Source organism: Columba livia, chromosome 4 (assembly GCF_036013475.1).
Source record: "Columba livia isolate bColLiv1 breed racing homer chromosome 4, bColLiv1.pat.W.v2, whole genome shotgun sequence".
NCBI lineage: Eukaryota > Metazoa > Chordata > Aves > Columbiformes > Columbidae > Columba > Columba livia.
Genome location: NC_088605.1, coordinates 41674626 through 41691371, shown reverse-complemented (window position 1 = coordinate 41691371; position 16746 = coordinate 41674626). Strand labels below are relative to the sequence as shown.

At 34.8% G+C, this 16746-nt stretch overlaps 1 protein-coding gene across 6 annotated transcripts in view; it reads left to right on the top strand.

Annotated features, from left to right (window-relative positions):
- Positions 1-16746, top strand: part of TLL1 (tolloid like 1) — a 136402-nt gene that overhangs the window by 52172 nt on the left and 67484 nt on the right. For 4 of the 6 annotated variants that reach the window (XM_021287563.2, XM_065061387.1, XM_005502506.3 and 1 more), the window contains 3 exons: positions 8372-8482; positions 12587-12667; positions 14873-15025. In XM_021287563.2, coding sequence (XP_021143238.1) covers positions 8372-8482; positions 12587-12667; positions 14873-15025 — 345 coding nt within the window. Of the gene's footprint in view, positions 1-8371; positions 8483-12586; positions 12668-14872; positions 15026-16746 lie in introns of those variants that run through there. The other 2 variants (XM_065061388.1, XM_065061385.1) reach the window with 2 other exon arrangements.

The following is a 16746-nucleotide window of genomic DNA, read 5'->3' as shown; positions in this document are numbered from 1 at the left end:
ATAACTTCCCTTCAAGTAGTTATAGAGAGTGATGAGGTCACCTCTAAGCCTCCTCTTCTCTAGACTAAACAACCCCAGCTCCCTCAGCCTCTCCTCATAGGTCTTATGTTCAAGTCCCTTCACCAGTCGTGTTGCTCTTCTCTGGACCCGCTCCAGCACTTCAATGTCTTTCCTGAACTGAGGGGCCCAGAACTGAACACAGTACTCCAGGTGTGGCCTCACCAATGCAGAGTACAGGGGAAGGATCACTTCCCTTGTCCTGCTGACCACGCTATTTTTGATACAGGACAGGATACCGTTGGCCTTCTTGGCCACCTGGGCACACTGTTGGCTCATGTTGAGCTTCCTGTCAATTAGTACCCCCAGGTCCCTTTCTGTCTGACTGCTCTCCAGCCACTCTGCGCCCAGCCTGTAGCGCTGCAGGGGGTTGTTGTGACCAAAGTGCAGCACCCGGCATTTGGCCTTATTGAACTTCATCCCATTGGAATCAGCCCATTTTTCCAGTCTATCCAGATCCCTCTGCAGAGCCCTCCTGCCTTCCAGCAGGTCGACACTCCCTCCCAGCTTGGTGTCATCAGCAAATTTGCTGATGATGGTCTCAGTATGTTTAGGAGTGAAGCTTGTCCTTTTACCTAAGATTGCAACTTCTGTGAAAGTAGTCCTTGCTTTCTTGAAGGTTTTTTTTTTTTTTCATTTTGTACTAATTTTAAAGGATTATGAAATCTGTTCCTCTAAAAAGGAAATAGAAAAAATGGGATTGAAAAAGTTGCTACTTTCAAATTAAGAACAAAGTAAAAGCTGTACTTAGCTCAGAGGAAATGGATATCTATAAATCAAGATTCATGCTGTGTCATGGAGAAACATCTCTATCAAATTAGTACCTCCTTTCACAAAGATCAACCTCTACAAATGCCTCTGTTGGTAAGTGAAGATTTTAACTTCATAAAGAGTGTCACAAATACTCCATTTTCCTTGAGAGTATTGCTTTGCATTGGAGATGTTTTCTGCTTTGAATATGCCCTGGTGCTGCATGCCCTTAACCCATAGCCCATCTATGCTATCATCTGATTGATGTTTGCTTGGGAGGGGTGTCTGGAACCTGCTGGGTCTGTAGGGTGGGGGATGCCTCACCAGCAATTATTTCTCTTGTTCCGTCTTTGGCTCTACAGGTTTTTTTTGTGTCCACCATCTGGTCATACCTGGTTGTTTTTATGTCATGGTTGGATCAATTTGGTACTAACTTCCTGTAGAGTTTGGAGAACAGTGCAAAGGAGCTGCAGTGAAATGCTATGTACCACAGATGGGGCTCCACAAGTGTAACTTGTCCCCAACAGGGTTGTTGCCTTTCCAGCACCCTACCTATAAATGTGAATGCATGGTGAAAGGAAGGAAGGAAGTTAAAAGCATCATGCATGGGGAACATAGGGGAACTTTCTAAGAGTGGGTGACATGAGACAGTCATGAGTTGCAGGTAATGATGTCAACAGGGAAACCGCATCATTTAAGATTTGAGTAAATTGCATTTGTGCTTCTAAGGCCACATTACTGCCATACACAAGCTAGCTGATTTAAGGATAACTTTAGGTGTTGCCAAGACATGCCACATTGAAAAAAATGAGGTAATGTACTTCTTGCTGGTTTGCAGTCTGGAGATGTTTGAAGTATTCTACCATAAATATTTTCTTTTCTGATAGATGTGGAAATGATACATTCCTTAGGGAAAATAGTAGCTTTTTGGTTAGAAGTTTAAAGGAGGAGTCTTGAAAAAATAGAACTGGTATGAGTGTCGATGAGCTTGCTATTTTACATAATTTACTTTTACAATAAGTAGGAACATGGAAGGAACCAATCAGAGGTGTTATATCACTTTTCAGGTGTGTCTATGTGAGCTTTTTCAAGTAAGTTAGGAGGTTTTACTAACATTTGTTCATAGTGACGCACAGATTTGAAAATGATGCATGGTGAAATTAATGAAGTAGCTAACTTCTTGTTTAGGTGTGCCTGTGAAAATAGGCTGCCTTGGTCTTCTGTTTAATTTTGTTAAAGTTTCTTTTTTTTTTTTCTTTTTTTTCCTCTGTCATATTTTTGTTGATTGTAAAGTCAAACTGATTTGGATAATTATCAAACATTTTATTAAATTAACTTCAATTTCAACTCATAAATTTCTTTTGAAAGTCCCGTGAGCTCTATATAGTAACACAGAAACTTACTACACAGTTATGACTGAAGGTAGCACTTACGATGAATAATGATAGAAAGAGGTTAGGGTATGGCATGCAATCTTTTACTTGTGGCTGCTGTTTATTTGCACTGTCTTGTTCTCATTGTAATGATTTCTAAGAAAAATGTATTGCACTTGAAAATCTTGGAAAGGCTGAGCAGATTTGAAGGCAGTGGGAATACAAACTCAGGTTAATTATAGTAGCATATGTTGTCTTCCCTGTAATGAGGTGAATTTCTTTTTACTTATTTAGCTCTAAATTTTCCTTTTTCTGTTCAGAGTTAGAGGCAGTTATGTAAGCCTTTGGATTGTACGGAACAAAATGACTCACCAAGATAGAATATAATGCACATAGCTGTGTTTTTACAGGGAAGTACTCAATGAGTCAGCTATAGAAGAGCATACTAATTGGCACTGTTGCACATGTGGGTTAGATGGATATCTACCCTGAACCTGGGTCATCGCACTTTTTGGCAGCTCTTGCTGCCTGAATTACTGGTCAGAATTTAAAAAGTGCTGGGTGTCCTACCTCCCATTGAAGGATATTAAAGGAGCTCTGAAGATTTCAATTTCGCATGCAGTTAACTCTAATGTTTTTGTTGTCCATTCTTGGCATCTTCTCTGAAGGGGATGAAGCATAATCTTCTTGTGCTTTTCACTCCCGGTAGCATACTAAAATCTGAGGCTTTGCTTTTAAAATGTCCTCTAGTATTGCCTTAATCTTTTTGTTGGTATCTTTTTGGTACAGGAGTAAATTCCCTGTCACAATTCTTCATCTGCTCACAGAACAAGAGAACACCTGTGTGGCCGATCACAGTTTACATCTCAGTTTGAGAAAGTCTAAGAAAGAATTTCTCTCATCTTATTTTCCACAAGTTTTCCCAATGTGGGAAAGCTGAACATTTTTCTAGCCTGCCCAGTCAATCAGAACAAATCCTGTGATGGAAACCATTTGCAGACGGTGGTGGGCTCTGCCTGTGCCCGGCTCCCAGAGCTGTCCTTGGTAGCTGCTGTGCTGGGCTGATCCCAAGGCAGAGCTGGTTTTTTGGTACTAATATCATTAGGAACACCATCAGGAATATATTTTATTAAAAAATGTCTGTTTGTGATTTGAGTTTTAAGCACTAATAATTCTAGAAAAAATTGTGAAGGAAGTTTGATGTAGATAATTTTGTTATTGCAATTATAAGGAATATACTCCTGTATGTATTTTGTAGACTCACATGCTAATAGATATTTCAGATCCCAGAATGAGCCATTCTAAGACATATTTCAGACCCATGGATTTAAGCACATGATTTCTCCCTTGTTCCATGGACTTCCAAGCATCATTTAGAAAGTAATAAAAGCCTTTTTTGTCCTGTGTATGCTAATTGATTAATATCATGTGCATACATCCATATACTTAAAAGAGTTTTCATCTCTCTAAAAAAAATATTTCATATCTGTAGCAGCATATTTTATTCCTTTGGAATATTGGGTATTTGATGTGGTAATGGACTTGCTGGAAGAGAGTAGATTAGCAAAGGGATCTTTGTGGGTGAATCTTAATTATTTATGATAAAATAATAGTTCCTGTTAAAAGTAGTAGAATGTAGCTGTAGTTCCTGTGCGTGATCTGTATTTTATAGATCCTCTTATTTTTCCTTTCGAATATTAAGGTGTGTTTCTGTGGATGGCAGATATCTTTTACAACCCACTTCTTTTGCCGTTTATTTTCATGCTTGTGAGCTGATTGTTTACATGTATAAAGCACTTCGCTGCTTTATATGGCAGTGTTTTGTCTTTTAATAAAATAAGATCTTTTTGAAGATGTTGATTGGCTGAGGGTTGTATGAAGCAGAACTGCATCTGCTAGTGAAGAGTACTTTCTGTTTTAAAAGCTCCACATAAATCCTCCTCCACTGTTACAGAAAAACTTACTTCTACTGTGTAATCACTTTGTGTCCATCTTTCAGAAACTGATGCATGTATTGTGCCAGTTTAATTTGTGTAAATGCATAATGTAGTGGCCATATAAAAGATAACCCCCCCAATAAAAACAAAGTTGCATGATATTGGGCATAACAGAGTATGTACCCCTTTATCAAGTATTGGACAAAAATATCAATTTTCTTCTTTTTTTTTAAGAACCTGTATGTAATAAAAGATAATTGAAACACTTTCCTCCTGCAATTAATACTGTCTCAGATTTTCAACAGATTTTTATTAAGTTTATTGTCAATCTTGCATTTTTAAATTATATGAAAAAGCTGCCTGTAAACATCAAGTTTTCCTGATCACTGAATAGATGGGTAGGACAAGAGATAATATGAAGCAACCTGAAATAAGTGCAGGTACATTAAAATTCTGTTTGGATAATTTTGAAAGTTCTTCCATCCTTTTATTTTTTCCACACTAAGTGAATTGGTTATCAGATTCTTGTTAATTTTCTAAATGATACTTACGAATTAAATATCTGTGAAAAATGAAGGAGGTGAAGAGCTGACCAGGTCAATTCTGTCAGAAGTTCCTTAGAGGGAGCTAATAAAGCTCTTAATCCTAACGTGCTCTTAGCAAAGTCTTTAACATCATGCCTTGCATACCCAAACAATCCTCTGCTTGCTCTCTGTGGTTTAAGATTGGGGTGTGACATGATGAAGTATACAGAGTGACTTCTTCAGATAGTTTCAGGCCATAAAAATTTTAAGGCAGGAGATAATAAAACTAAGGTCTTCTCTTGTTACAAAGTAGTTTTACACTTACACAGGCATTCAAAAAAATTAAAGGATAATTTTAACAGTTGTGGGAGACACCTGTTTTTATTTATTTTTTTTTATAATTCAAGTGGGGTTGTGCTTCAGGCTTTGAAGGGCAGAATTCATATTCAGTGCTGACCTTTCACTGGCAAAATAGATGTGTTTTTTAAAGAGCAGTTATCTGTTCCCTTTTTGTCTCAGTTCCTGATTGTTTTGACTATATTGAAATTAAATAGCATATAGTTACCAGTGGTTTCTTCTGCTAGGTATATATCTTCCTAGTTTCACTGAAATTAATTCAGAAAACCACAGGTTTACTTAAGTAAAAGTGACAATTATTAAATCGTTGCTGAAGTCAAATGAGTTCTATCCAGGTTTCTGCCTTTCATCATGTATGTTTATTACATGTTTGTCTTTTTCTGTAAAACAGAATTGCCTTGTGTCAAAAAAACAGTGGTCTGAAGAAAGCTCTGAACTTTCCATTGTACTTTTAAAAACGCAATCATATATATTTCTTCAGTGTTAACTCATACTTCATTAATACATTAGAGAACCCAGCTCCTATTGGTCATGCATTACTTGTTTACAATTACCTCAAACTTGCATCATCACTTACTGTTATATTACCATGGTTATATTATTGTTAAACTTAACCTTGCACCTGCTTGCTAATAAAAAAACTATCTAGCAGTCCAGATGATTAATTAAAATAGCATGGCTTTGTTTTCCTTTCTAACCCAACAGAGAAGTCACTATACCTTGCCTGAACACTGAGGTGTATTTTATATGTGTGCACACAAATTTTTATGTCAAACAAATTCACAGGGTTTAGACTTTGCTATTTGTGTTTTCATGGCAAAATAAATGTTACAATTACAGCAATGTGATCAAGACGCATCATCAAGACTAGGGAAGATATTTTCCACCATTTTTTGTTCTACTTTATTATTATTATGAAGCTTGATTTGCCTTGGGTTTTCATATTTATATATCAGTACACACTGAAACCAAGGGGATTTTTACTAGTGCATTTCTGTCAGAGAGCTATTTTTTTGCATCATCTGTTGTCAAATCAGAACCTTTCTTTTGTTAACTCTCAATATTACCAGGAAAGAAAAACGGGCTTGTTCTTAAGCATTAGCATTTCCTTGAGTCTGGTGTGGACAACCCCTGTGACCTCTGCTGAGGCACATCATGTCTTTGTAGACCAAAATGTTAAGTTTCTTTTTCTTACCATTATTTGTTCTTTTTATTAAAGTTTGCAGTCTGTCATTGTGCTTGTACAGTGGCCCCTGTTACGAATTACATCCAAGAGAGATCTCTAGAAGTTGTCTATCATAGTATTGATATTTAACTCTAGTCAGATGGAGACTACTAAATTTCTTTCCCCCACTGTTCAAAACTCTGATGATTTGAGATTTTTTTTCCTAGAAGCTGAAGGAAAAAAACCAAACCAAAACAAAACAAACAAAAACCAAACCAAACCAAGCCAAAACAAAAAACCAACAGCCAACCAAACAAAACACATCTAGAGCTGCCACTAGCTCTGCCTCTTGACCTGGTGGTAAAAACCATCGCTGGCGAGAGCAACCTAGCCAGAGGAGAGATGTCCCCAGTGTGCTCAATGTGAACATAAGGAAAGAGTGACCCTTGAAAGGAGAGTGTTCAGAAATGTGTTGCAAGTGACTGAACAGTTTCAGAAATGGTCTTAAATACTTGTGCTTTCTAAGAGACATTCTATTTTTTTGTGTAAAAATTATATACATGGAAATATCCATGTTTAAGGAAGACATAAGATGTTGGTTATGTTTTTAACTGAAAAGTTTCATTTTCATTTTTGAACTCTTTGAAGGTGATCTGTTTTTTTAAGGTGTTTTACATGGCAGACCAGAGGCTTTTTTAATGCATTTTCTCCTAGTTGCCTTGCATTCAGGAAAAATAATGGAGATATGAGGAAGTAATGTAATATCTGGGAGTTCTTTAGAAATACAGATATTTTTTTCGTAAGTAAAGAGTTTCTTGATATGGATTTGATTCAATGCTAACACATGTGAGCATCAATAAATAAGAAAAAAGCAACTTTTGCAGCAACATGAAACTACTGAGAATATTGTCTGATGAATGGTCTCTACAACATTATATAGTGAACAGACAGACAAAAACAAGTAGACCAGAGAGAATGATTTGGTAACAGGTGGACTTTGGACAACATTTTAGTTGTATGGAAACAAGGAAAGCATTTTGCTGTGGAACTGTATAGTGGACAACCAGGCAAAGTTTGTGATGTCTTCCTGAATGGGGGAAAGAAGGGAAAGAGTTGAAGATGACACCAGGATTGAACCCAGGGTTTTTGTGAGTCTGAGGGGACAGATAATAGAGCTATTGATGGAGGCAGTGAAGAGAGGGGAAAGGAAGAATTTGTATCAAGATAATAAACAGCCACTTCAGCTCAGGTTAATTGATATATGCTCTGTTGACTTCATTCACAGCAGTTGAGGATATGGCCTGTTGAGTTCAGCTTTAAGGATAAGTTTAAGTTGGCAGGGAGGTCTCAGGGTAAAATCTCAACAAAAGCAGGCAGAGATGAAAGACTGAGGTTATAGATCCCAAATTCTTGCAGGTGGGCCTGTGTCTTGGTTCATTGAATTGTGATGGCAACTTAGGGAAGATGACCTAGCTATGCAAAAGTCAAACAGAAAAAAAATGAGAAAGCCAGAAAGATAAGAGGAAAATAGAGAAGAAGAAACTCACCAAAGAGGTCAAAGAAAGGTTAAAAAGAAGAGAGAAGCTGGAGCTTTGAAAATAAAAGTATTTGCAAGAATCCTAATAATAGAGATTATAAATGGCAAGCATACAAATTAACAGAGAGGAAAATGAAAAAGGATTTTTTCACTCAGTTTAACAGAAAATAAACATATATAATTATCTGAGGCAAACATAATGTAGTATGGAATGTGGAACATAATAAAAATTGCTTCAAATTCTCATTTTCAGGAAGATGTGAGCCAAATGTAAAGGTTGTATTTTCTCAGTGCTGTATGTTTGAGTTCGTAGTTTGAATGCTAACTTGTTTCAGTGTCCTTTATGCTTTGTTGTATTTACTTTGAGAAAGCAGCACAGATACTGAAAATTTGTTAATAAATTGATATTACATTTAAATGATTGTGTTTAGGCAATGTGTAAAGAAATTAAAAAGATTGTAGGAGTTTAAGAGAATACTGAAACAAAGTATTTGTCTTTTGCTAGGTAGTTTCATCATATAAAAATACATATCAGTAAGCAAATATATTGGATATAAATAAGTATTTGTCATGTATTTTCCCAAGGGTTATAACCCGACATTATACTCATCAGATTGGTTTTAATGTCTAAATAAATTCTTTAATTAAATTGAGCTCTTTTTTATTTAAAGCTGTCTTTTGGGGAGATATTGCCTTAGATGATGAAGACTTAAAAATCTTTCAAATTGACAGGACAATTGACCTTACGCAGCACTCCAATGAAAGACTTGGCCATAACACAGGTATGATATTTCAAGTTTGTTTAAACTTATTTTTCCTGTTATTTACTTCTTCATAGAGGGTGATCTCTGTTTTAAGTGTAGAAATTCAGTACAATGTTTTGGGTACTCTTAGTTCACACTTTTAAAATGCTATTAAACGATGAGTATACATTTGTTTTAAAGAGAGGAAGACAAAAGCTAAAATTGTAATTTTATTCTGGTGTTTCTGATTAAAAATATCTTGCTGAACAGAAGAGCAGAAACTGGTAGGAACTGTAAGTCCACTCTGCAGATGGTCATGTGGGAAAGGAAATTGTACAAAGCTTTTCTTTTATTGCTAAAATTTCCTGATAGCAGACCTCAAATGTCCAATGGAGAACATTGGTGGAATCCTGGAGGCGAGGCTGGGAGTCTTGGGTTATAACCCTTCCTTTTGCTCTGTTTTCAGTTCTTTACAGATTCATACTCAGGTATAGAAACATCACAAGACCATGTCATCCTTGCTAGAATTTGCCATGTCTAAAAAGCAACTATTTATCTGACATTTTAATACATGTTTATTTACTATTGTTAACATACAGTACATGAGTGCCAGAAGCTGCAATCTGATTAATGCAGGCAGTTGGATATTCAGACAGACAGATAAAAAGATGTTATTTATGTGTGAATATATATGTACATGTGCGTGAGAGAAAACATAATTTATATCTTCAATGGATGTCTATCTAATGTCTAAAACTAGCTATGCTTTCAGGTTCTGATTTGTAAATGCATAACGAGAATTTGTAAACTTTCAGGCTGTAATACCAAAAACGGTAAGTTACTTAGGAAAAGAATGGGAAAAATGTAATTAGAAAATGTATAAATGCATAATTTAAATTTATTTTCTGTTAAGCATGTTCTTTATGTTCTTGAACTGAGCTACTATTACTTTGATGATTCCTGATTTGTGGAAATAAGGATCACTTTGAGGAATGATCAGAAAGAAATTTTTCAGACCAAAGAATCAATTTTCTATTTAACCTTCCAGTATTGATATATATATGAAATATTTTTAGTTTTTCTAGTTAGGTGTCATAATTAGATTATTTTAATGGAAACTTTAAAATGTATTTTGTTTCCTTTTAAAGTCACTTGTTTTTTTCAAGGCAGGAACACCTTTGGTCATTTCTAGATCAAGACTGGATTTTAAAATGTTAATACACTCAGCAGTTTCCCTGCCCCCTTTTCCCCCAAACAAATCGCTTTAATTGGCTTTGAAGGTATTTCAGGCACTACTTGTGCTGAGACAATGTAGAGATCGAGGTCGGTCATTTCCACTTAAAGTGGATGCAGTCAAGTGATTTCCTTGGCCTGCTGACTTTCCTTTTTCTTCTTGCTTTTCTATTGTTTTTATTGTTTTCTTTTTAACTGCACAGCTGATTTTTTTTTTTTTTTTCAATTTCCACAGAAGGAATACACATTTCTAAGCTGGTTTAATAATATTTAATATTCTACTTAATTTTCTTTCCTTAACTGTTTTGAGATTCATGAATTATCTTTTCCTGTGGACAGTGTCCTGTTCAGGATATTGAGTCATCCTATTGAGGATTACAGGTGCATTTGGATCAAATTTTTCTGCATTTATTGCACAAGAGAAATCCATGCAACTGCAATTGTCAGTGGGACTGAACTTTGGAGAACAAACTCTGCTGAAGTTAACTGTAATGACTCCCAGTGAATCCTCAACTTTCTCAACTTTTCTGAAAACAGAGTTGGAGAACTCAATTTTACACTTTACATACGTAATTATTTTTCTAAATTTACAGCATTTTCCTGCAGAATCTAGGAGTTTAGCCTGTTTTTGCAAACTGCACAACCTGGTGTGCTCTAATTTACAAATGAGTAAATTGCCAACAACTAGTTGATATTAAGTAGCAACCAGAAAAGGAATTTAAAATGTCTGTAAAATAGAAAACAAATTAATATTTCACCTTGGTTACAGACACATTGACAATTAATTATGAGCTTGATTTCTGAGCACTTTCTGTTGTTGACCTTTACAAAGTAAAGGTGATGTCAGGTAAAATGGTTAGATAATTGGGTGTAAATCACCAAGATGGAGCTGTGGAGTCGCATTTTTCTTTGCAACTATTAATTAAAAATCCTGAGGCTTAGAGGCTCTGCTTCACATTATGTTGACTACTCCTTTTGATGAGGATTATCTGCCTGGATTTGCAGGGTCAGATACTTAATCTGTGAGCATCTCAGAGTATAGGTCTGTCATTTTATGTGTCATTTTGTCCAAGCAATACGCATAATCATTGTAAACGGCAACAAAGTTAAAGCTGATAAAATTGTTATATACGTATTATTGTGAATCCCAACTGTCAAAAGCAGCCACCTTCTCCTGCCTGAAGTGTGAGATGATGTAGCAAATATGATTTTTTATGTATTATTTTTTAACTTTCTTAGACTGTGGTCTGGCAAAGCCGTATATTGTTAATGTAAGACAAATTTGTTATGTGACATACTTGTTTAGTTTTTCACTAAGCGGCAGATGCAGGCTGTGTTAACAGAGAAATTATAATTTAATATTTTTCTAGAAATAATGACAGTGAAATAGTTTCTTTATGTAAATAATGGTATTTTTTCTGTTATGTCTGTGACAGTCAATGCTTTTAAGTATTTTGTAATATTTTTTTTTAGAATCTTCAGCTATTTGTCTTTTTTTTTTATAAGATGAATGTTAGCATAAGAGGCAATTGCATTAATGATGATCAATACAGGGAATGGAATTGTTATATTCTCTAGTGTATATTATAGTTACCATGTAACTTGATGGAAAGGAATGTGTTGAACTATTACCTCATCTATGTAAAATGTTTTAAAAAATTTGGAAAATTTTTCTCAAGGGAGCCAGCAACTATGTGACAGTGTAATCCAAATAATTAGGCACATTGTTATTCACTGAGTATCCACACATACTCACTTGCCTTATATGGAATTTTCTTATCTGTAATATGCTTTTAAGTGCTCTTTAATGAATATGTTTTCCACATATGTATTGAAAATTTTTATAGGAAGTTGGGAAAGGTCTTTTTAGTGGCAGTTGGAGGTTTTGATGGTCCTTTTATTTCTATCTTTTTACTTTTGCTGCTGTAAAAGTAGTTTGAAAACTCTCTTGTCCTATAACAGGTATTGAATTTTAAAATACAGCCTACTGCAAACTTCTGAAAATCACAAAACTTTCTGAACAATTCTGAATAAATTTTTTTGACTAGCGCAGTATTATAAATATTATTTCTTTTGGTGTACTGGTGTTTGCAATGGCATTTGCAGCTACAGAATGATTATACATGAAGGGAGTATGTGGCAAATGCATCAAATGTGTGCAGTAAACCTAGAAATGTGTTGTATTTTTGTAAATGGCACAGTAAATGTTAAAATCAACTACTTAATTACAGTTTTTCTTGCTCATTGGTTGCTGAAATGAAACACATATATATGCCTATGAGGTCTTACTGTAATATGCACCAGTATGTGATGTTTCAAAGCCTTTAGAGTGCATTGGCATCTATTTCCATGCTGACAAAAAAAATCAAATATTTTATGGTAAAATCAGCCAAATTAAGTTTGTATTAGGTGGGTTTTGGTTTTGTGTTGGGGTGTGTGTGTTTATTTATTTATTTTTTTGTGTGTGTTTGTTTGTTTGTTTTCCTTCTCCTGATGAAACTTTGGGTATTTTCTTTCACAGGAAATTTCTGGGAAAGTAAGGCTTTTAGCTGTCATCCAATATGGTTCTGAGGATGCTGAGGTCACCAGGAAGAAAAAAGTTCCAAATAATAATTAGATGATGTAATTGTCCTGACGTGTCTGAATAACAAAGACATGTTGGCTTACATTCTGGAATGCATATTAGAAATGTTTTCAGCTAAAATGTGTTTTTATTTGATTGTCAAGAATACTTGAAGAATTTGTATATGAGTCATCAAAGCATGTTAAACTTCCTTTAAGATGCATTGCAGTTTTCACAGGGCATTTAGGTTTTACAGTTACATAGTTGCTGTAGGTGTAAGATTGTATGTTTTTAACTTTTGTAAAATTCCTTAAATTCTTTTTTTTTTTTATTTTTATATTTTTAAGGTGGCTTTGGAGAACATGGAATGTCAAAAAAACGAGGTGCCCTCTATCAGCTTATAGAAAGGATAAGAAGATTTGGCTCTGGTATTTTCACTGTTTACATTAGCAGGTTGCCTGATGTGATAATGTATCATGAGCATTAATGATTATAGCACTTTAACACTTTAAAGCCTTTCTGTATTAATACTGGCATAAGCAAACTGTAAAATAAATAGTACAAGAATAGTAATTGCTCTTTGTTGCATTTTCTTAGAGGTCTATTTCCAGCATCAAATCTGGAAGCTAAAAATATGTAGTTTTGAATCTCATATTAAAAATTCCTTAGCCTTTTCATATGGCTGTGTTCACAGTTACCAGCTGATGTCAATACAATGTCTTTTCAGTACAGGTAGGCTATGATGCATAGCTGCTAATTTTATCGTGTTTGTTTGGTTGGTTTGGTTTTGTTCTTTTTCTGGATCCGGTTGGGGCATTCTTATGATTCATACTGTGTTTGAAGCATTTATGGTATGTTACACTGAAAATCCACACTTTTTTGCTAATCATTCTTCTGTTAGTATGAACATAATTGAATTCAGCAGGCTATGTAAGTGGAATCCCCAATAATACTGGTGGAGTTTACTCACCATATTTGATGCAAGCAGATATCACTTTAAAGTCTTAAAACCTCCACCTCAACAAGGAAAACATGTGAAATTCCATTGTAATCACACCACATTATGTCTAAATGCATCAATGCCTATCTTGTAAGATTAACCAGAGCACAATAACTGCCTTTGCAGATGTGCTCTGGTATACAGTCTTCATCCTTTATAAGAGAATTACAATTTTTGCATAAAAGTTTGTCATCTTTTGCATACAATTTGGCATAAATTTCATACTTCTAGTTCAAAAGAAAGTTGATAAAAATAATTTTGAATGGTAAAACATCTATATTAACTTGCAATGTCATTCAGTAATGACTGCATTTTAAGCGTAACAACAGTTTTTTTCTGAGGTTTCTACCTGCATTTTGGACTTCTGTGTAATTCTCATTTATTTACTTACAAGGATAAGTTATTTGCTCTACCTGAGTGTTTGGTTTTTTTTAACCCTGAAATTTTCTCCATCATTCCTGATATAATTTATGTGACATGTTAGCTGTTACAAAGGCAGGCTTGGCTTTTTTTTCCTGTGCATCGAGAGGTTTCTCCCTGCTTTGTGCCATATCTTCTTCCCTTTCTTGCTTCTGCTGCTCTCCCAGCCCTGGGGCTTTGCCAAGATACCACAGGCATGAGCCTGCCCCAGAATCCTCCCTCATTCTGACACAGCCATTAACACTTAGGTGGAAGTGGTATCACAGGTGATACTCACAGAGGGAAGGTGCACCCTTCAATGAGGAATCATACTAACTTATAAATTGCTTCAGAAGAAGCACCTGGTATGGTATGCAAGTCCTTGTCAAACTATCTGTATCCTCTTCTGTTGTCACAGTAAGTTTCAGCTGATTTGGGAAAGATTTGCCTATAACGGGATGAATGATAGTAATAATATATCTGAAAACAGTAGACACTTGTCATCTAGAGAAGTTTCAGCCATGAGTAATACTTATCCATAGGGTTCCAAAAGCTTGTTTATTAAAAATGTACACTTGCAACCTGAGGAGCTGTAGGGTTACTATGAAAATGAAACTCACATTTTCATCTGAAAATGTATCTACTGTTAATTGCTACAAGGGATAGAGATTGGAGGGAGAACTGATCACCTCTAACTTTTTCCGTGTGTATACAACTTTTCAAATAATTTATCTACTTTTTCCTTGTAATTCCTGATCATAACAGCCAATCTTACACTTTGATAAATTCTTTCTGTTCAGTGTTTTAAGGATGGTCATGCACTTGCTTTTTCTAGCTTTTTCAATAGAAATGAAAGGGACAGTTAATGCCTTGATTACTTTGGGTCTGTCTGAAGTCTTCCCTTATTTGCTGGAAAAATCCAAATTTCTTAAAGAAAAATACACAGGGAGTGAGATTTTTAAAATTATTATTATTAAATGAGAAAATTTAGATGAAATTATGTAATGTGCCTTCAAGTTGACAAAAATATGTGCAAATTATTACTGTAGATGTATTTGAAAAATTAAGACTGTTCATTTCAAACATTTATCAGAAAACTAAGTAATAATAAACTGTTGCATAACAGCAATGTCCTGCTTTTAAAGGGCATAAAGAAATAATTTGACCTCCAGGAAAATAATTGTTCTCTTTTTTGTGTGTGTGTTCTCATTCAGTGTTTTAATTATCATTACAGGCTTTGAGCAAAATAATACATCTAAAGGAAGAACTACTGTAAAATTCTCAGGAAAAAATGAGAAAAACCGATTTCCCAGAGCTGCTACATCTCGAACAGAAAGAATATGGCCAGGGGGTGTCATTCCATATGTAATAGGTGGAAATTTCACTGGTAAGCTTTGTGCTTTGAATGGGGAGAAGAAATAAGAATTTTTTAATTGCTTTTTTTTTTAAAAAAAAAAAAAAAAGGTAAAGTCATACTATGGAAGTCAGTAGAAGAGTTTCTGTTGGATCAGGCCTCAAGTACATTCTGAAAATATTAGTCATACTTGAAAAAATTGTTCCCAAAGGCAAGCTACATAATAAGAATGGATAACTATGTTTTAGAAAGGGATGACTCTTTCTTTGTCTGATATTTCTTGTTGTGTGGTTGTTTCAAGAGCCTAAGTAGCACAAGGTCATGAAATCTGTTTTTTTAAAAAATGCAGGATATTTAGCACAAGAATATAACTAATTTAACTGGTGTGATGTATTCTGCTAAACTGATTTCACTCAACAAACTGACTCAAGTGTGTTTTGTAATTCCTCAGTTTTCAGATGGGTACACACAGACCTTACATATGACAAGAAGAAAGACTGACTTAAAAATACATAGAATTCATAGCAGAAAACTGTAGAAAAGGTTTAAAACATTTGTTATCTGAAAAATGTAAACGGATCAATATTAGTGTGGATATAAGAGGTAATTTAAAACAAAAAGGGAAGGAGAAAAGCAAACATGGATGGGAAAATATATGTAATAATATTTATTGTGCACAGTAATACAAGGAATCAAAATAAATATGCAAATGCTTACACATTGTATGCATATGTATATAGAGAAACAACAGCCTTTCAAACTGCCAACTGCAGTCAAACTTTTAGGTTGGCTCTTCACATAGTACTATACCAAATGTGACCTTTGCTTTAGGATTACCATCTTCTGAAATATGGTAGAAAACTAAATGAAAGCATATAATGTTAAATATTTTACCTTTTTCTTAATGAAAGATAAATTCTAAAGCTAGGAAAATATTGCTAGAGATAAAATAAAAGAGCAAGACAGGATGAAATAACCTTTAATTTTTAGGATCTGACATGATTTAATCTTGCTTTTTTATTATTATTTTTTTTTTAGTTATCCTGTCCTGTAACATCTTTGCAAAAGTCTGCATTTCTGATAACAAATTCATGTCAAACAGTACTGTTCTTCGTGGATTTCCAGCTCAGAAGCAATACAGCAATGTTCTCAGATGTGGCCTCCAAGTTAATAACCCTTGTCTTTTGTGAGGCAATGAAATCGTATTGCTATATTATCGGAAGTACTGTGTAGTAGCTGGCTTGCTGTTATGTGGTGAAGGCTGGCCTGGCTGCTTCCTCATCTAGAGTACAGTTTTGACTGTTTCTTAGCGTGTTTCTTATTTTTTAAACAAATATATGCGTATACTTAGTGTTGTGCCAAATCAAGAGTTTCCCGCTTTTGGTGGATCATTTGATTTCTGAAATATTTTGATGCAAAGAAGTGGAGACTGGTTCCTGTTCAAGACAGCATTATTAAAATCAAATGCCTTGAGTGGTGTGCCTGTTTACATGGCTTATGTTAAATTGGTCTCCAGTTTTGAAGGCTGGAGGATTTTATTTATTTAATTTATTTATTTATTTATTTATTCCTTCTGGCTAGATAGCTAGGATCCAAAATCCCTCTTCCCCCTGATAAATCCTCTTCCACTTGATAATTTCATTTGGGAAATTGCTTAGTAAATATTATGTTAATGCAGGCACATAAGCAACACTATATTTCTTCTGCTGTCTTCCTCTGGTGTAACATAGCTATGCTTTTTATTGCAGGTTTTA